This window comes from Lepeophtheirus salmonis, chromosome 4 (assembly GCF_016086655.4).
Source record: "Lepeophtheirus salmonis chromosome 4, UVic_Lsal_1.4, whole genome shotgun sequence".
Taxonomy (NCBI): domain Eukaryota; kingdom Metazoa; phylum Arthropoda; class Copepoda; order Siphonostomatoida; family Caligidae; genus Lepeophtheirus; species Lepeophtheirus salmonis.
In genome coordinates this window covers 38,239,812-38,260,433 of record NC_052134.2, presented here as the reverse complement: position 1 = coordinate 38,260,433, position 20,622 = coordinate 38,239,812, and the positions used below count along the sequence as shown (strand labels likewise).

Below are 20,622 nucleotides of genomic sequence, written 5' to 3'. Positions count from 1 at the left end.
ATAACTAAGTCTATATTAGGAAGATAATAGTAATGATGCAAAGTGATTTAATTTTAATACTAAACTAACTTTAACATATATGTACTATGTACTCATACATATAAAGTTGATTCACTTCCATATACGAAGCATATTAGGTAACATTAATTCCCTTTAAAATTATAGGGTCGTATTTTAAGAACATACTATGCATGTACCAATCTACCATATACAATATAATGCTTTAACGAATCAAAAGTATTTATTATCTTTGAAAGTTTTGCTGGATTGATAAATTTATTTAATGAGAAACTTAGTTCTTCCATTTTTTAACTAATGCCATTAAAAAATATATATATAGATTTAATTTAGAATAGATAAATGAACTCTGAAATGAATATGAATGTATGAAATTAGTGCTTGGCATAGCCTCCAAAATTACACAACACCGTGTACAGCTTTTTTATGTTTGTTCAGGTTTCCACTTCCGTAGCCTGCAATTCGCTTATTACAAATGTCACAATTCCGTTTGTAATGCTCATGAGCCTCCTTGACATGTCTTGTCAAGTGATATTTAGATATATATGTTTTTCCACAGATACTACATTTGTGCTTCTTTTCAAATGTATGAGCTGACTTTATATGTTGGACCATGACGAATTTTCGACAAAAGAGTCGTCCACAGTACTTGCATTTAAAATCCTGACTCATTTCATGGATGGCTTTAGTGTGTTTCACAAGCTCAGAGCTGTTATAAAATTCCATATCACAAGAACTGCATTTGTGATGCTTACCCCGTTCATTTCCATTATTAACTGAACCATTTTCCTCAATTTCTCCTTTTATGTGTATGGGACTATATGTAAAAAATTGAACTGTTTTCTCATCAAAAACATCCGCATCCTATAGTTAAAAATTGGTTTATAATCAAATTGATAATAATATAAAATAACCATAAAATTTATTATCAATAATCTTACTATTAGGGTTTTAAGTTAGAAAATGCTAAACACTTTTTATGGCATTCTTTAAATTTTATCAACCTTAATACCGATTGAATTTCCTTTGCCTCCTTAACTTAAGTTTTTTTTAATGAATATATTAAAAATTGTAAAAGTTGATAACCTGATAAATATTATCTTGATCCTTATTTTCAAAAAAAGAGTCTTCAAACTCATTCCCTTCGGGGCATGACAAGGATTCAGGTAACTCCGTTTTAATGTTAGCTAAATCTAAATTAATTTTCTTTCCTTTCATAAACTCTTCCAGAGTCCAATTGTTGTTGAGGGCTTCTTCCCTTATTACTGTACTCCGCATTCCCCAAAGTACCTGATTTTTGGCTTGTAGAACTCTATCTGCATCACAAAATGTTCCTATATTATATAAGAGAAAGGAAATCTTACAATTATTTAAAACACAAAATAGCCCTGATCTTAAACATTATTTAAATTGAATTTGGATTCATTTTGAAGTAAGTCATGTAAACTGCAATTATGTATAAGAAAAAGGTTTATTACTTAAAATATGCAGCCTTTAAATTTTTAGATGTAGAATTTATAAATAATCATATCAATCATTACAGATTATATATCCATAACATAATTTAATTAATTATGAATTCAAACATAATACTAAACTAATACATATAAATTTAATCATTTCCTAGGAGCTAAAATCGATAAAGTACTTTTAATAACGTAATTTACCGATGAGAAGAGATTGTTGTGTGACTCGAGATGCAAATGTTTCAAGAGGCTCTTCCTCATTTTGTGTCAATGATCGAAAGCACTTAAAGTTTATAAATAGTCCTATAGGATCTGTTCTATCTGGAATCGTGGATGTCGAGCCCATGTTTCAACAATAGATGAAATAATGTGTGAAAAGATAGACTCCGCCTGTAGTGTATGTATTATTACAGAGTTGAGTTATTTTGTCAGATTTTCTTTTTTTATCTATACAAAAGTAGTCTAAAATTAAATAAATACATAGTTAAAAAGCCGGCCTTATAGTGTATGGAAGAGGAAGAAAAGAGTTCAGATACACTATGTAAAATGAATTATATTCTTTTTTTATTCGTCGTTATGAAAAACTCGTAAAAAAGAAAATCCAAAAAGCTGAGGAACTTTTAACCAGAAATTAAATAACTTAAATAATTATAGATGAAAATAGTATTACCCAAGGAAGGGCAGATTGGTATTACCCTATTATTATGTTAAAAAAGGGAGAAAAAATAACGTGACCACTACCCTGATAATTTGAAGAATGTTTGTTAGAAGAACAGTATAACTATGCCGTTTCATTAAGATGATGGAAATAAACAAGATCCCACTGTATATCTAGCAATAATATAGGCAGAAATTACTCCGATGTCGATCTTCAATTCTACTCAGTGTCCAACAAGGGATTACACTAGTAACTCCACAACGAATCCTCATAGTTACTCTTCGTCTATCATGCACTTGTGATTATTTGATATTTTATACTTATTCAAGAATAATATTGACAGCTTTGGTAAAAAAAACAACATATATTCAGATAGCAACTACAATAAGCTGGGCCTTCTTCCATTATAATATTATTTTCATCTATATATGCATATATATTAAATATATCAAAATGTGCTCTAGTACTATTCGGCGGAGGAAAATTTGGGACATTAGGCTGAAAAAGAATATTGATACATATGATGACATATTATAATTCAATTTAAAATGACATTATAATAAATAGGCATTGTATTTACTCTCTTATTTTTACTATAAAACAACTAATGAGTTTCATTTTATAAGGGTAAATTAATGGGTGCTGTTTTACAAAATAATATTTTTTATTAAATTTAATTATACTCCTAATATAACCTTAACTGTTAAAGTACTCTCAATACATTCAATAATAGGGTGCTCAATTTCTTGCTGACCTTAGATCTAAGCCCCAAGGAGTAAATCTGAAAATGAAGAGTGATAATTCCAGCGAGATAGCTTTTTCTTCTTCTCCCATCTACCAAAACTGTTATTTTAAGTAGCAAAAATGCATACATATTACTTTGTTGTGTTTATATAATAATCATTACTGAAAATAATTAATAAAAAATATTATTCTATGAAAGAATACTCATTAATTTAGCTATATGATATGTAGTATATGAACACAACTCATATCATAATTGAATTAAAAAATGCAATTATATATATTAAATATCCTTTTTTGACCAAATTGTCATTCGGCAAAATGTTTTCAGCCAATAGTTTTTGTCTTACTCCCCAAAATGTGTTCATTTTATTGCGTATATCAGAGTATCAATTAGATATGGGCTGATGTCAAAAAAATATTTTCCGATCCGATTTGATATTTTACAAGCGATAAGATGTACCCATATTCATGAGAGTATTTGCTTAGTTTGCCAACAATTTCATATCCAAAGGATACAATATTTTTTCAAATCCAAACTAAATATTTATTAGTAGATTTTCATTGCTGAAGATACATATAATTATATATTCAGCCATTAAAATATATAATTTATCGATTAATTGATCTGTCGTGAACCATCTTGAAATATATTTGTCCACATACTTAAATGTGAAATTTTCAATTTCACTTGGCCCCATTGTTTTTATAATATGAGCTTTAAAGATAAATAGATATTATCTTGGATTTTAAAGCTAACAGAAAGGCAAACTTTATATCGCACTCTTTTTAAAAAGTATGTAAGTCGTAAGCAATAATAGAGGCATTCATTTAATCATTCATCTAAGTGTGAGTACTCTGAGAATTAAACATTTCCTGCCTACCCATATCGAAAATAATTCACTTCCTTTTTTTTTATATTATATCATATAAAATATCGGAGCAAATATAGAATTTTCTCCAATGCCAATACGATGCAGATATTTGATATTTTGTCCCATTTATTGTTGTTTCGATTTTGATCCAATATATGAGTCCACGTTAAGTATCGATAAAAAATACATAACATTTAGATGTCACTCCAAGCCTTCGAACTCAAGAAAAGTACTTTTTTTTTCCTTCAAAATTTCAAAAAGTACATACTATATATGTTTTCTAACTTTTTTCAGTTGAATAAATAAAGTTTAAAAAGCATTTCTAAAAATATCTCTGAAATGTAATTTTGCTATTATTATGGAAGAATAGTTTAAGGATAAATAATATGTAACTTATATTTGTACTGTTTATAAAACGCACTAATTTCTTATTTAAATCTTTAATACTTTTTTTTGTAGGGTTATTTTCTACAATTTCCATTCAATCAGAACTTATTATTTAATTGTAAAAAAATAAAATATATTTGTGCTGAGTTACTTTGAATATATAATATAAAAAAACACTATCACAGATTCTAAAAATATTTGTATGAATAAAAAAACATTATGATTGATAGATAAAGTAGACTTCTTCGAAGTAAGAATTTCTGTTTATATTGTTTATATTTGATTGACTACTTTCAAAATAAATAGTCCCTGGTCCTAATCCCTAGTTATAATGCCATTAAATCCGTAATCAAAGCAATTATTCTTCCATTGCTTCGTTTATGACTTATCCAAGCAATGATACTTTTTTCTTAAAACCTCTTATGGAGGATATTTTAAGAATTTTAAAGAAATATCATTAATTTTCTAAGCTTTTAAGGCATTGAACAACCTCTAAATGTTATAATTTTTAATTTTTTTCGATTGATACACTGATTTGTAAAACATTACGAACTTTTTTTTTCAGGGAGTGGGGATGACAAAAAAAGTTAAAAATTTAATTTTCACCACAACATATGGATTGGCATTCTAAATTGAACAATGTACCAACTACAATATAATGCTTGAAGGAATCGAACGTATTTAATATCATATAGGGACTGGACTTTGTTGGAATAATAAATTTATTTAATGATAAACCTAGTACATCCATTGTTTACCTAATATCATTAAAAATATTTATATGGATATAATATAGATTAGATAAATGAACTCTGACATGAATATAACTCTATGACTAATTATAGGACTAAACATAAACCTATAAATGTATCTATGTACATATGTATATAATAATCAATTATATGAACGAATGGACGTATGTATGAAATTATTGAAAGTTTGCAGAGGAAGAATAACTCCTAAATTACTCAACACCGTGTACAGTTCTTTTATGTTTTTTGAGGTTGCCAGTTCCGTAGCCTGCAAAAGGTTTATGACAAATGTCACAATCCCGTGTGTAATGCTCATGAGCCTCCTTCACATGTCTTGTCATATGATATTTAGATACATACATTTTTCCACAGATATTACACTTGTAGTTCTTTTCAAATGTATGGAGGGACTTTATATGTTGAACCATGACAGATTTTCGATTAAAGAGTCGCCCGCAGTACTCGCATTTAAAATCCCGAGTTCTTTCATGGATGGCTTTAATATGTTTCACAAGCTCAGAACGGTTATAAAACTCCATTTCACAGGAGCTGCATTTGTGATGTTTAATCCGTTCATGGACTCTTTCGATATGCCATTTGAGTCCACTATCATGATAAAAAACTTTAGAACAAATGTGACAAATTGAAGCAACTTTCCTATCATGAACTCCATCAATATGCCTTTGTAACTCTTTTGGGGAATTAAAGCCTTTAAAACACTTTTCACATCGAAACATTCTTTTCTTGAGATGAACTCGAAGAACATGGTTCTTTAAGAGTCTCTCAAGTGCAAATTTACGTGGACATACTTCACATTTATAAATATGTGAACTAGGATCATGCATAGTCTTGATATGGATTTTGAGTGCATATGTTCCACACAGGACTTTATCGCAAAGACGACATTGATTTTTAAGAAAACGCTGATGAACTTCCTTCATATGCTTGGCTGCATCGGCTTTTGAGGGTGCACATAGCTTACACTCCCTACAAGCATGCTCCATATGACTTCTTAAAGCTGATCTTGTTGGAAAAACAGTTGAACAAAACTCACATTGTCGGGCTCGACCTTTGCGAATATGAGCTTCTGTACGGTGTTTTTTCAAAATATAGGAAGATTTATAGTATGTGTCACAGGAATTGCAATAATATTTAGAGTGAAGCTCAATATTATGTTTTCTGAACTTTTTAAGACAACGAATTATAATTTTGCAGTCATTGCAATCGTATTCCTTCTTTCTGTGTTCGATCAAAACAGATTCCGTTAGATATCTAGTATCACATTCTGAGCAGACATATCGACCACTCTCATCTATTGAAGGCTTCATATCTTCTTTTTGAGTACTTGTGGAAGTAGTTGTATCATTGTCATTATTAGCTGAATCATTTTTATTATTATCGGAATCATTTTCGTTATTATCGGAATCATTTTCGTTATTATCTGAATAATTTTCATTTTTAGCTGAATCATTTTCCTCGTCTTCGAGTTCTCCTTTTATATTTACAGGACTATTTGTAAGAAATTCTTCATCTTCCTCATCAAAATCATCATCATCCTATGGTGAAAAAATTGGTTTATAGTAAACTTGATAATAATTAATATCCATAAAATTTATAAACAATAAAATTCTACTAGGAATTTTAAGTTATATAAAGTTTAAAACTTTTTTTTAAATCGTTCTTTTAATTTTATAAACATAAAACCGTTTGAATTTCCTTTCCCTTCTTAATTCAAGTACTTTTTAAATGAATATAATGAGAAATGTTAAAGTTAATAACCTGATAAATATTATCTTGATCCTCATTTTCAAGAAATGAGTCTTCAAACTCATCCCCTTCGGGACTTGACAAAGATTCAGGTAACTCCGTTTTAATGTTAGCTAAATCTAAATTAATTTTCCTATCCGTCATAAGTTCTTCCATTGTCCAATGGTTTTTGAGGGCTTCTTCCCTTATTACTGTACTCCGCATTCCCCATAGTACCTGATTTTTGGCTTGTAGAACTCTATCCGCATCACAAAATGTTTCTATATTATATAAGAGGAAGGAAATTTTTTCAATTATTTAGAACACAAATTAGCCCTGATCTTAAACATTATTTAAATTGAATTTGGATTCATTTTGAAGTAAGTCATGTAAACTGCAATTATGTATAAGAAAAAGGTGTATTACTTAAAATATGCAGCCTTTAAATTTTTAGATGTAGAATTTATAAATAATCATATCAATCATTACAGATTATATATCCATAACATAATTTAATTAATTATGAATTCAAACATAATACTAAACTAATACATATAAATTTAATCATTTCCTAGGAGCTAAAATCGATAAAGTACTTTTAATAACGTAATTTACCGATGAGAAGAGATTGTTGTGTGACTCGAGATGCAAATGTTTCAAGAGGCTCTTCCTCATTTTGTGTCAATGATCGAAAGCACTTAAAGTTTATAAATAGTCCTATGGGATCTGTTCCACCTGGAATCGCGGATGTCGAGCCCATGTTTCAACACTAAATGAAATATTATTAATTAAATGAAAAAATAGACCTCCTTGTTATGTATTAATTCAGAGAGTTGAGTTATTTTGTCAGATTTTCTTTTCTTATCTGTACAAGACTAGGCTATTACTAACGAAAATAACGTCGTATAACTGGCCTTATAGTGTATAAAAAAAGAAGAAAATAGCTCAGAGTAATAATGTAAAATGAACGTTATTCTTCTTTTTTATTTGTCATCATGAAAAACTCGTAAAAAAGAATAACCAAAAAGCTGATGAACTATAACCAGAAAATAAGTTATGTTAAAAAAATACACAACTTGTTACTTTAAACCCAGTTGTGTGTGTGAAGGAAATATGTAAAAAATAATAAATGAAATATCATGATTCAGGATAATTTATAAGGTTGACTTTAAATATTTGAAGAAAATAAAGCTTTTTATTCTACGAATTTTTGATAAAACTATATATGTATATTTTCTTTTAATCTTCGGAATCGTGTCTCATTCAGAAAACAAGTTGTGAAAAATGAACTTTACTTCGATAGATCAGTACTAATTTAAAGACTGTAAAATACTGCTTAAGATAATGGAAAACGAGGCAGCATACATAGATTTTTAATCAAGCATATCATTTACAAAATTATTCAAATTTTCCCCTACTAATCACGTAGCTTTGCTACTCTGAATATTAAGTAAAAATTTTACACAAATATTCAAAGGAATTTTTGGATTTTATGTAAATGAAATAAAAAAAATTTGAAAATAATAGTATCAGGATTTAAGAAAGGATAAAGAATCTCATGGGTAAAATAAAAATGGTGATCATTCCTGTAAAAGTAGGGGAGACTTGAACAGGTTGTTACAACGATTTAATGTTCAAATACTTTAGAATTTAAGATTTTTTTGATTTTTTATGAAACCCCTTTGCCTCCTCCCTCAGCGGACATATATGTTTTACTATTTCATAGACTTTCTAGGTACTCATAAATGCTTATTAAATTTTATGTTATAATTCCTCCAGTGTGTTCGGCAATCGACAAAAATCAACATTTTGATCATAAATAAGCTTATCTTAAAGTTTCGTTTCCACTCTTTGTCAACTAAAGTGTTTAATTGTGATAAAATACCACGGATTAATTATTTGGAAAAATATGTAGTCCACAGATGGGACGAGGGAAGAGTATCATTACGTATATATATATATTTTCTAAATATAATTCAAACTGATGCACATATTTTTTTAATAATATAGAATTATTCGTTTGCATGTAATATACATACAATTTTTAAAGTGTATTTAATTAAAAAGGTTTGACTACTCGTATTCGTGTCCCTAAGAATAAGTGACTATAGGATATAAATTTATAAAATGCAGCGAAGAGGAGCTGTACTACTCTGTAGGCTAGCTGTGTAGGTAAAGTGTAAACTGTAAACACCGGGTAGCATCTTATGATGACGTCAGACCCCTTTTTCAACAATCAAAACAGCATTCACCTGCGAACTTTTGATCATTGATGGTTTTGAGGATTTAAAATGGAAACAGCGGAAGGAACATCGTCCAGCTCTGGGACCAAAGACCCTTCTGAAGTGATTGAATTAGACGAGGAAGAAGAACTGAGTGGAGGACAGAAGAGGCGTGGCTCAAATAACGGAGAGGGAGGTCCCAAAAAAGCAAAAATGGATTCATCCTCCTCGGATGTTGAAGAAGATGAAGATGCGGAGGAGGATCCAGAAGCAGAAGAAGATACTTCTAAAAAGGAAGAAGAAGAAGAGGAGGAGGTAGAGGAAGAGGATTTGATGGGCCTTCCAGTGGAGCCCAATGGTTTAGAAGGTGCTGCCTTTCAGTCTCGAGTTCCTTTTGATAAAATGACGCAGGTGGAGGCTGCTTGCTTCCCGGGACTCCTCCACAATCTCGCTGCACAAAAGGTGTACTCTCACTCACTCCTTTACATTAACATAGGCTTTATAATGATTTACTTTCCGATTTCAGGTATTTATCAAGATAAGGAATCGATATCTTCAAATGTGGTTGGAAAACCCAAAGGAATATTTGAGCATGAGCCTTGATAGGATTGAGCCTCCTTGGAATTCAGATGTGCAGCTCGTGAAAAGAGTACATGCCTTCTTAGAAAGACATGGATATATTAACTTCGGAATCTTCAAGCGAGAAGTTAGACCTAAAACGGCGGATGCCCCAAAAGGAAAGGTAGTCATCATTGGTGCAGGTATTGCAGGCCTTGCTGCAGCTCAGCAGCTCAAGGCATTTGGTATGGAGGTTGTTGTTTTGGAAGCACGTGATCGTGTTGGAGGACGTATAGCAACATTTCGAAAGGGCCCATATGTTGCCGACTTAGGAGCTATGGTTGTCACGGGTTTGGGTGGAAATCCTATCACAGTCTTGTCCAAGCAAGTCAATATGGAACTGAGTAAGATTTCACAAAAATGTCCTCTCTATGAGTCCAATGGTAACACTGTGCCAAAAGATAAGGATGAAATGGTTGAGAGAGAGTTTAATCGTCTTCTTGAAGCTACTTCCTATTTATCTCATCAGTTGGACTTCAATTATTGTAATGGGAAGCCTGTGTCCCTGGGTCAATCCATGGAATGGGTTATTAAACTCCAGGAAAAACATGTGAAAGAAAGACAAATTAAACACTTTAAAGAAGTCATTTCTGTTCAAGAGAGGCTAAAAGAAAATCAATCTCGACTTATTACTCTCAAAGATAAAATTGTTGAGACTGGTAAACAGAGAGAAGAATTGGAAAAGATTACAAATCGTGATGTGGGACAGGAATTTGATTATAGGTATATTACATAAATAAGTAAGTCTATCTTACGTTCAAATTTTTATTGCTGTTTTCAGAGCTAAGGTGCGTGATCTGGTAGCATTTTTAAAGGAATATGATAGCTTAATGGACGAAGAAAAGGAATTATCTCAAAAAACACAGGAGATGGACGCATCTCCTCCCAGTGATGTATACTTATCTTCTCGAGATCGACAAATTATAGACTGGCACTTTGCGAATTTAGAGTTTGCCAATGCTACACCTCTCAATAATCTTAGTCTTAAACATTGGGATCAGGATGATGGTTTTGCGTTCACAGGAAGTCATTTGATCGTAAGGAATGGCTATTCATGCGTTCCAGTTGCATTAAGTGAGGGTCTTGACGTCAAACTCAATACTGCTGTTAGACAGATTCGTTATGGTCAAAATGGCGTAGAAATATCAGCGTCAAACGCAAGAAATCACACCAATCCTGTTGTATTTAAAGCAGATGCTGTGCTCTGCACTTTACCCTTAGGAGTTCTTAAACAAGCAATTGCCCAAAATTCTCAGGGTCTTCCGAATACTGTCTCATTTAGTCCTCCATTACCAGAGTGGAAGGTGGAATCTATCAAACGATTAGGATACGGAAATTTAAATAAAGTAGTCTTATGCTTTGACCGCGCATTTTGGGATTCAGATTCTAATCTTTTTGGGCATGTTGGAAGTACAACTGCGAGTAGAGGAGAGCTTTTTTTGTTTTGGAATTTGTATAAAGCTCCTGTCCTTTTGGCATTAGTAGCTGGAGAGGCAGCAGCTATCATGGAAAATGTTAGTGACGACGTCATTGTCGGCAGATGTATTGCAGTTTTAAAAGGTATTTTTGGGAATACAAACGTTCCTATTCCTAAAGAAACTGTTGTCACTCGATGGAGAGCAGATCCTTGGTCTAGAGGATCATATTCATTTGTCTCTACAGGTTCCTCTGGAAATGATTATGATATACTTGCGACTCCCGTAATCCCAGGTAATCCTGGTAAAAGTAATGATATGATCAAGAATCCACCTCGTGTATTTTTTGGTGGTGAGCACACAATTCGCAACTATCCTGCTACTGTTCATGGAGCTCTCCTTTCCGGATTAAGAGAAGCTGGTCGAATAGCCGATCAATATTTGGGGTGTCCATATGCTCCCCCATCTGGAGTTACAGGAGATGTGTTTGGAAAGTCAGATGCCGCTTTCAGTTCTTCATAAATGTGATCATATTTTAATGGCAGTATTAAAAAAAATTATGAATTGTTCCGTAAAACCTATATTTAACATCTCTACTTTTTGATATCGAATCATTTCTATTTATATATAGTACATATTGCGTGAATACGAATCCTGAATAAAAAATACTCGATAACTTGTTTTTGACATGATTAATTCAAAAGAATTATTTTGTTCGTATTATGTATTGAAATATAATCTGATGTAACTTTTTATTGTATTCTGTTTGTAGATAAGATAAATATGGTTATCTTAGTTTATGTGATTCTCTTTTATAAATAAGTATTTTCATGTTTTCCTACTTGTATTTCTAAAAGCATAGCGATGTGATTTGTTTATTTTATTTTTTTTCACCTACTATTTCTTCAATATATACTATCATTTTATTCTTTGTGATAAAGTATCTTAACTTTATTTTATTGATCTTAATAACAAGATCAAGGGATAAGCGTTCTAATTGCTGACGTCGTGTTCTATAAAATAGAAGTGGTGACACAAATATTAATTAATAAATATCTTAAGCAATGAGAAATACTGATTCAATATTATTTAATAAATATGGTCACCATGACCTAAGAATTATGGAAATAAGTAATCGTTATGATTAAAAATACCGAAGAGTCACAACTCAACATGGCACAGCCGGCAGGGTCAGAGCGATCTATCAAACAATTTTCATAAGTAGAGAAGTGAAAATACACACATTTTTAAGGGTACAAGGATACAATTGTAGAATTTCCTTGTACAAGTTACAACTTGGATATATCTCATTATATATAAATCTTTGAACGCAATAAAGACATTTTGACCTCAAACAAGACAATAAAGATATTGCAGGTGTTTTGGATGTAACATCGAGTGTGCATACAGTTTTTTATATATGTTTTTGTTAGTAAGCACTCTAGAGACTAAACATCTATTACTAAAACAACCTCTCTATTATATGGAATAAAGTACTCTCTTGCTCATCCGTCATCACATATAAAGAGTTATATAATTTTATCAGGGAGCCTTACATGTTATTTAATTTAGAATAAATCCTGATAGGAGTTGAGTTCTGTTTTTATGAAATAATCCTTGTGAAGACTTTGTTCGTATAATTCTATATTATTATTAGTATGTAGACGGATAATTATTTAATTAATGGCGAGTAATGTTTAATTGTAAATGTCATTCAGTATGTAACCATCTATAAATATTTGGTTGTTGAAGAGGATTTTTATTCTACATATTTTTTTTTTCAATACTAATATTAATATTCTATCATTCTTGATAACTTATATGGATTGACATAAATATTGAATAGTTACGGGTGAGTGTGCTTATGAAAAACGGAGAGTAACACTAATGATTTGTTGGGAGCTATTTTTTATATTATTTAAGAAAAATTTGTCTTTTATCCGACGCTTAATTACTTTGGACAATGCTGGATACTACCGCCACTATAATAAATAATAACATATATGTACAAGAAAATTTTATCTTCGCACCCTTAAAAATGCACGCATTTTCACATTTCTAGTTATAAATAAGTTGATTAATTTTTGAACAACAGGTTAAAAAAAAAGAGCCTTGGATGGCTAGATTCTCCACTTGTAAATTCTTATTCTATTTGAATGTATTTTTCCTGAATCTGTGTCAGCTTTCATGTGCAAATGTGAAAACTAATAATGGAATTGACTTTCGGCTTCATTTCATGGACTAATCCAGAAAAAATATCATTACTGGAACAAATTCTGGATGATTGGAATGCTCAAAGGAACTAAAGTTGTCGAGGACTTAAACATATTTATCCATACAGTCGTAAATACGTATGAAAATTATAATTGTAATTGATGCTTTGTCTTTAAAGCGGAGAACCGTAAAAAAATCCCTTGCTATATACCAGAATTCTTATCTATTTTATTTAAGAAAATCCTTGACGAGTTGACGTTCTATTGAAGATGGGAGCTGCTCTGAGATTGCAAACATCCAAAATTAATTATCTATTTAATTTACCAAAGGAGTCACAAGTTTGATGTAGTGACTAATGTCTAACATTTAAAAAGAAGTTTTGTTAAATAATTAGATTATAGTAAGAACAAAATTGCAAAACGTAATTTTTTTATTGAATCTCTAATCGTTTGATAATTTAAAGTTAAGCATAAAACTTTATGATGCCTGTTTATAAAAGAAGAAGTATAATGACTTAATTATATTAACATTTGGTCAGTCAACAAAAAAATATCAGTCTCTTCAATCAAATAAAGATTTTAAACAATACTATGATTGACTCAAATATGGAATATTGGATACTCTGGATATTAAACCGGTTTGATTTTTTTTTTTCCGAATTTCGATTACGGGTGGTACAAAAAAGTTGGCTTAGGATATGAAAATAATAAGTAAAAAATTCATTGTTATAAGACTTCATCTTCAGAGGGCACATTTTGTTCAAAGTTTTAAAAAATTGAAATTCTTTTCTTATTATTTGGATTTTTTTTTTTGATAAACCCATATACCATAATTTCTTATAAAATAAAATTGCTAAATATTAATAAATTCTAGAAATAATATTTACAAGATTTTTTTCTGAAGCGGTCATTTATCCTGCAAAAAGAGGAAAATTAGTATCAATTTTAGCGATTAGCGATAAAGGGCACCTGTTTTCATGGTTTCCAATGAATAGTTTTAGTGCTAATAAATTCAAAAGTTAATTTCATTAAATGCATTCGTGAAATTATAACAGAAGGATTGCAAAATATATAATTTGATAATTTAGTTTTAATGAATTGTACCTAAAATTTAATAAATTTCATATAAGATGAGTATTTATCGTCATATCTTCAATAACCTCAAAATTGGGTGCCCCGTAATTTTGCTTTAAACTATTTTACCTCCGGACATTTATCTTAGGAAACTTTTTTTGTAGCAATTTTCTTTCAAGGATCTTTCACCTTAATATATAAATAAATAAGGTATGTTGGTCGTTCTTGTTTTTGTTTTGTTGAAATTGATGTTCTCTTTGAATTTTCTGAATCATATTATGTAATATTTATAACTATAATAGGCATTGAATGTTTGTTTTCTGTTGAAATAATTATAGAATTATGCTATTACTATGATAATTACTAATGGAGAAATGATTAGTAATTATTTTATTCGAATTGTTGCCGTGTTTATTTACCAATTTGTTTATTATACTAAATTTAATTACTTACTTTGTCTCTGGTTCGAATTAATTAAATAGCGAGATTATGTTGGTGTATTCTTGGACATTTTGAGGCTTGATTCCATTATATTTCCAACAGAAAACAACCAATTCATGTATTTTATAGAAATTCACATTACATATTTTCATTAAAAAATTCCAAAAGAACATCAATTTTAACCAAAAATGACCTATAAATCTCATTTGTTTAAATAATAAGACGAAATATACTTGAGGCAAAATGGTTGTAAGGAAAAATCTCCAAAATAAAAAATAGTTTAAAGTTAAATTACCCAGTGCCTAAAAATTGAAAATATAAATATGTCTAGTTGTGTTGCAGTTATGGTTGATAAGCATTTGTTCAGGACAATTTTACAATGAAACGGGTACTTTTGTCATCCTGAAAACATTTGGATGTCGATTATAACCGATGAAAGAAGCCAAATCCATGAAGTAAGGTAGCATCGGATATTGGAAGCAAGGAAAAATAATAATTACAACACGGTTAAAAAGTTTAGGATTTTTGGATATACCATGGATGACCATCAATTTTGAAGACTTTGTATACTTTATATGTTTTTGTTTAAATGTTTATAAAAATATAAGATAGGAATAATAAAGAACTTTTTTTGCAATGTAATGGACTCAATTTTTGAGGTAATTGAAGATATGAGTATAAAAACTCATCTTTATATGAAATTTATTACATATTAGGTGCAGGTCATTAAGAAGATATTTATCTTAATGATATATTTTGCTATTTCTCTATTGGAATTTTATAAAATTAACTTTTGCACGTATTAGCACTTAAACTATTCATTAGAAACCAATAAAACAGGTACCCCTTTATCACGAATCATCAAAATTGATATTAATTTTCCTCTATTTGCAGGATAAATTACCGTTTCGGAAAAAAGTCTTGCAAATTTTATTATTAGATTTTATTAATATTTAGTAATTTTATTTAATAAAAATATCTACTACATGGGTTTATCAAAAAAAAAAAAGAATAATAAGTAAAAAATTTCCATTTGAAAAAAATTTGAAAAAAATGTGCCACTTGAAGAGGAAGTTGTAGAACAATGAAGCTGTGTAGTTATTATTTTCACTTCAAGGAATCTTTTCTGCACTCCCCTTAATTGAAATTCGAAAAAAGTTGGAAATCAAACCGGTCCAAGTAAAATATTGTGACTTTCAGTGTTTATTCATTTTTGTTCAATATTGTATTTATGTTGACGCATCAGATATGAACTACTACATAAAATAAATTCTGAGTACTTACTTCAGAAACCTTTTTCTTAACGCTATAATTTTAAATGTATAAAATAGTGTTAAATATATGATATACATTTATTGGATCTTTAAGTGACAAGAAAAAATTTATAATCGATTTATCCATTTTCGATAATGGAGAGAAAATATATTGAGATATCTTCTTGGATAGATATTAATTATTATAATGATCAATAATAATCACTAAAATGCATACTCGTAATACTTTTTAATCACACCATTCATGAATCATTTCTAGGATAGAGATTCCCATGGAAACTATTATCTCCATTCACCGATCTGATTCCATGATGATTAACAATCCCTTTCCTCCTCCTTTTCCCGAATTCAGAATATGGGAATAACACCATGTTATGTTTGAACTCATTGTGAGTTCAAAAATATTTATATTATTTCATGGCAATACCTCGCTTACGGCGTAACCTCGATATCACACAAATACCCTTTGTATTTTGATCACAGCTGTCGATAAACTCATCTCACTTGATACATCATGGTTATTTCATAATTTATTCTTTTGAAAAATAAACGGAGTAATAAGCTGTTTTATACTTATGCTCCATTTCCAAAAGGACAAGAATACAATTTCTAGTTGATTTCTTGTCGTATACATATATATTGTGGCCATTTTACTATTCTTATGAAGAAATTTTGGCTATGATATGCAAATACAATATATAGCTACAGTTTCAATAAAGCAATACTAAGCAATATTTTAATACAGTATCGAATAAAGTACTAAATATGAGTTTAATATTATGAAATATATATACAGGGTCCGGAAAGAAACCGTGGACTGAATGACTGATTTTAGAAAAATGTCAATAATTTTATTTTTTGATAAATAATTTTGAAATTTTTTTAAGCAAAACTTTGAGACACGAACTTTTTGAACATATTCACTCAATATAGCCCCCTCAGTAGCAATCACAGTCTCCACACGGTGGCAGAAAGCCTTGCAGGAGTTGATGATGAACTTTTCAGACAAGTTGTTCCGCTCCTTCACAATGGCGGCCTTCAGGGGAGACCACGTTCGGGCCAGATGTCCGCTTAGTGTCCCTCTCCAATGTGCCCCACACAGCAAAGTCCAACGGGTTCAAATCCGAAGAAGATGATGGCCACATGTCCTTGTGCCAAAAATTAGCCATGTTGTTGGTGCAGAACTTCTGGCATTTGGCCGATGTGTGTGAGGGTGCACCATCTTGGTCCAACACATAGTTATCTTCTGGGTAGGTGGCCTTGAGCCATGGCAGTATGGTGAACCTCAGCACCTTGTAGTAGGCCTCCGATGGTTGTAGACCTTGTCCACCGTCCAATTGTCCAATTCATTTTATTAACTCCTAGCTAGGATTAAAGAATATAAAAACTAATAAAATAATAAATGATACGTTTTAGTCATCCATCTCCTACTTTTAACTGTAGGTATCTTGTCTTTTTTGAAAGAGTTCGTGAATTATGATGAAACTTCATCGACTAAAATTACGTAGTCAGTTATAAAGTCATAATTTCAACTATTGTTGTTTCAATAAAAGACCAATAGAACCGGTCATAAGAACAGAACTTATAGAACTGCAGTCTTCTAGTTTTTTTAGACCGATCCAACACTACATATATAAGCTAGTCTTCTGTATTTTTCTTGTTAGCAACTGTTAATTATCCTTTAGAGAGTATTTATTTATCGGACCCGTTCACCTTTTTTCCAGTAATTTTCTGTATTTTCATTTTTGAACTGTAAAAAATAAAAAAAAAAGCATGGAAGAACAAAGTTTTGTGGGAACTAGAAAAAATAATGTTCCCACGACATGACAACAAATCCAGTAAAATAAGAGCTTCCCAATATATGTATACTAGAGGGAGTACCCTGCATTGGTCGGAGTTATTAAGCGTCGATGAACTTTGCTTTAAAAATGTATATGACATGTATTGCCCTTTTTTATTATTTTCATATGATATGCTGAGCCTTAGCTACAAACACTTGTTGCCAAACCTCAAGTAAAATCACATTCATCATTTTTTAAATTATATATATATGTAGCTCGTCAAAATAATTGCAAACTAGAATAAATTTTTCAAAATTGAGTGTGGATTACATTTACATTCATATACAAATTATGATGAATTTCTATGATCAAATTATTCCTTTTAACACTATGGGTGTGGCAAAAATTATACTTCCAGTAGTTTGAATGGATTGTCAAAATAAAGGAATAATAAATTGATAGAATTTATGTGTAAGACCATATCAGGTTCAAAATAATTCTTTTAAATCAAATAAATGTTCTAAACTATAGTTCAAATTCTTGGGTATTTTAACTCATTCCACAAATTTGAATACCATGAGTGCCAAGAACATCCAGAGGATCTGCAGTAGCTTTTGCCACCACCTGGAGCTACCCATCAATACTGAGGGCGGATACATTCACTATAACCTTTTCTTTGGGTTTCAATTAATAATTTCCTAATTCACCTAGGATTCTGCCATGGACTTAAATAAATTGTGTGGTAAAATGGGTAAATAATAACAGTTGCTCCAGTATTTGGTTGACAGCTGTCGATTCCCTCGTGGCACTTGATACGTTATGACGGCTATTTCATTTTTTTTAAATATATAAATAATATTTTAAATAAACGAAGTAGTCAATTTATGCTTCGTTTCCAAGAGGACAGGAATACATTTCTTGTTGACCCCTCGTCGTATATATGTTTCTTATATATATATATGTATATTATTTTGTATATGTATTATATATATATATATGTATATGTCTTGTATCAGCTATTTGTACTAGTTACAAAAAATGAGATGCATAATTTTAAATGAAGAATTTACATAACTTGTGATGAGGCGTTGTGATCGAAGTTCTCGAGACCGGTCTATGTCTTGAGACTGCTTTTTTATGGTTCAGTCTCGACACATCGAAGTCTTGGTATTCAGTCTAATACACTCGTTCTTGGTCTTGATTATTGTCTCGAACTTAATAACTTCGGGCTTGACTTGGTGTCGATCCTTGTATATGTCGTGGGAACTGATTTTGGCCGATATTTATAAATATAAATTTGTAGCCCTGCAAATACTGAAGAGTGCTTTTTCAACAAACGCCCCAAAAAGATGGATACAACCAAGCAGGAAGTGGAAATATACCTGGCTGATGACTTAGGCAGTAGTCAGTTTTTGTACAAGCTTGGAGGTAGAAGAGGCATATTCCCCGAACCCACGAAAAGAAGGGCCCAATTTCAAGATATTATAATATATATATTTTTTGAAATTCTATAGAAAAACATTATCCATTAAAATTCAATTTCAGTGAGGACGTCCAATTTCGAATGAGCTAATGCTAGACGTTAGAATATGATAAAACCTCTTCACATGTTTGTGCTTTTGTTTCAGAATTTTTATTATCAAGAACTTCGGGACCTCTAGTCTGGTGGCAAAGTCAAGGGATTATACATATATCCTAGACTTGATAAATTAATGGAAAAAAAAAAAAAAAAAAAAAAAAAAAAGACTATGTATTATTGCTACATCTGTCCCATCAGAACGTGTCTTCAGCAAGACAGGATAAAATAATATCTGAGGGCAGAAATGGTTTAAGCTCATATAAAGTCAGCCAGCTTATATTCCTTAATACCAATTTCTATTAAATGTAGTTCGATCCTAATTCAAAAAAAATTCCTATCTATATTGATTCAATACAGGTTATTTAAATATCAGATTAAATCATTCCGAAAAATGATATAAAATTATTTTTATTGGAAGAGGGAGGGAGGGAGGGGAATCTTAAAACTGATTTTGAAACAAATCTATTTAGTGAACTGATTCAAGTGATTCAGCTTACTAAAAGGAATAAGAATTCCCTGCACTAGTACCAATATATTTAGATACATTTGAAAACATCTTAATAAATAAAAATTAAACTTGATATGTGCACAAGGCAAATAACAGTAGGGATGGATCATTTTCTTTCTGTTTGTTTTTTCGACACATATCTATGTAAATGGATATGATATATTTCATTCATTCCATGAATCAATAATTATTTTGCACTAAGGGAGTCAATTTTCTCCAAATTGATTTAGCAGTAGATTACACTGTTAGACTTTTTTTAAAGAATTTTTCTTACGATTAGCAATGCTACAAATATTCAGAGCAGAAATACTACGGCAAAAGTTCCAATAACGAACCTATATATTAGTAGTATTCTCTTTATTATTATTCAAAGCAAAAAAAGTCTCAGGCGAATACGTCACAAGATAAATTAGTACAAGACAAAAACGGCTCAAGGCAAAAATGTTACATGGGCCATGGCAAATGGTTAAAAATGAACGGATGAACGAAAAAAAAGTGAACAAATGAACGACGAACGAAAACTTTTCAAAAAATGAACGAATAAACGAACGAATGGAAAAAGGGTGACCGGGTCCAAGCCAGACTATTTGTCCATACAAGTTACAACTTCTATAGACAAATGTATAGCTACGCTATTACAAAGGCATTTATAATACAGTATCGAATAAAATTTTATGTAGGATTTTAATATTATGAAATAAATGTATGTTATTCATTTTAACAATTGTGGATAAATAATATGACAATGATAGTCTTGGAGGACTTAAGAGGTAAATAAAAGTTGGTATAATTGATTTATTTGGCTAACTTACAACTTATTTGGGGCCTTGGTTATGTTTTTTTTTTGGGGG

The 20,622-nt window shown here is 30.6% G+C and overlaps 3 protein-coding genes across 3 annotated transcripts; 1 reads left to right on the top strand and 2 right to left on the bottom strand.

Annotated features, from left to right (window-relative positions):
- Nucleotides 1-222: 222 nt before the first annotated feature.
- Nucleotides 223-1,830, bottom strand: LOC121115897 (uncharacterized). The gene is made up of 3 exons (XM_040710071.2): nt 1,686-1,830; nt 1,105-1,352; nt 223-882 (listed from the first exon to the last, which is right to left on the bottom strand). The coding sequence occupies exons 1-3, from the start codon at nt 1,828-1,830 to the stop codon at nt 418-420; spliced, it is 858 nt and encodes a 285-aa protein (XP_040566005.1). The 3' UTR covers nt 223-417.
- Nucleotides 1,831-4,852: 3,022 nt separating this feature from the next.
- LOC121115895 (uncharacterized) lies at nt 4,853-7,570 on the bottom strand. The gene is made up of 3 exons (XM_040710070.2): nt 7,262-7,570; nt 6,680-6,927; nt 4,853-6,456 (listed from the first exon to the last, which is right to left on the bottom strand). Exons 1-3 carry the CDS (start codon nt 7,404-7,406, stop codon nt 5,113-5,115), a joined length of 1,737 nt encoding a protein of 578 aa, XP_040566004.1. The 5' UTR covers nt 7,407-7,570; the 3' UTR covers nt 4,853-5,112.
- A 1,135-nt stretch (nt 7,571-8,705) lies between these two features.
- Nucleotides 8,706-11,827, top strand: Su(var)3-3 (lysine-specific histone demethylase Su(var)3-3). The gene is made up of 3 exons (XM_040710069.2): nt 8,706-9,330; nt 9,395-10,209; nt 10,268-11,827. Exons 1-3 carry the CDS (start codon nt 8,938-8,940, stop codon nt 11,421-11,423), a joined length of 2,364 nt encoding a protein of 787 aa, XP_040566003.1. The 5' UTR covers nt 8,706-8,937; the 3' UTR covers nt 11,424-11,827.
- The last annotated feature ends 8,795 nt before the right edge of the window (nt 11,828-20,622 follow it).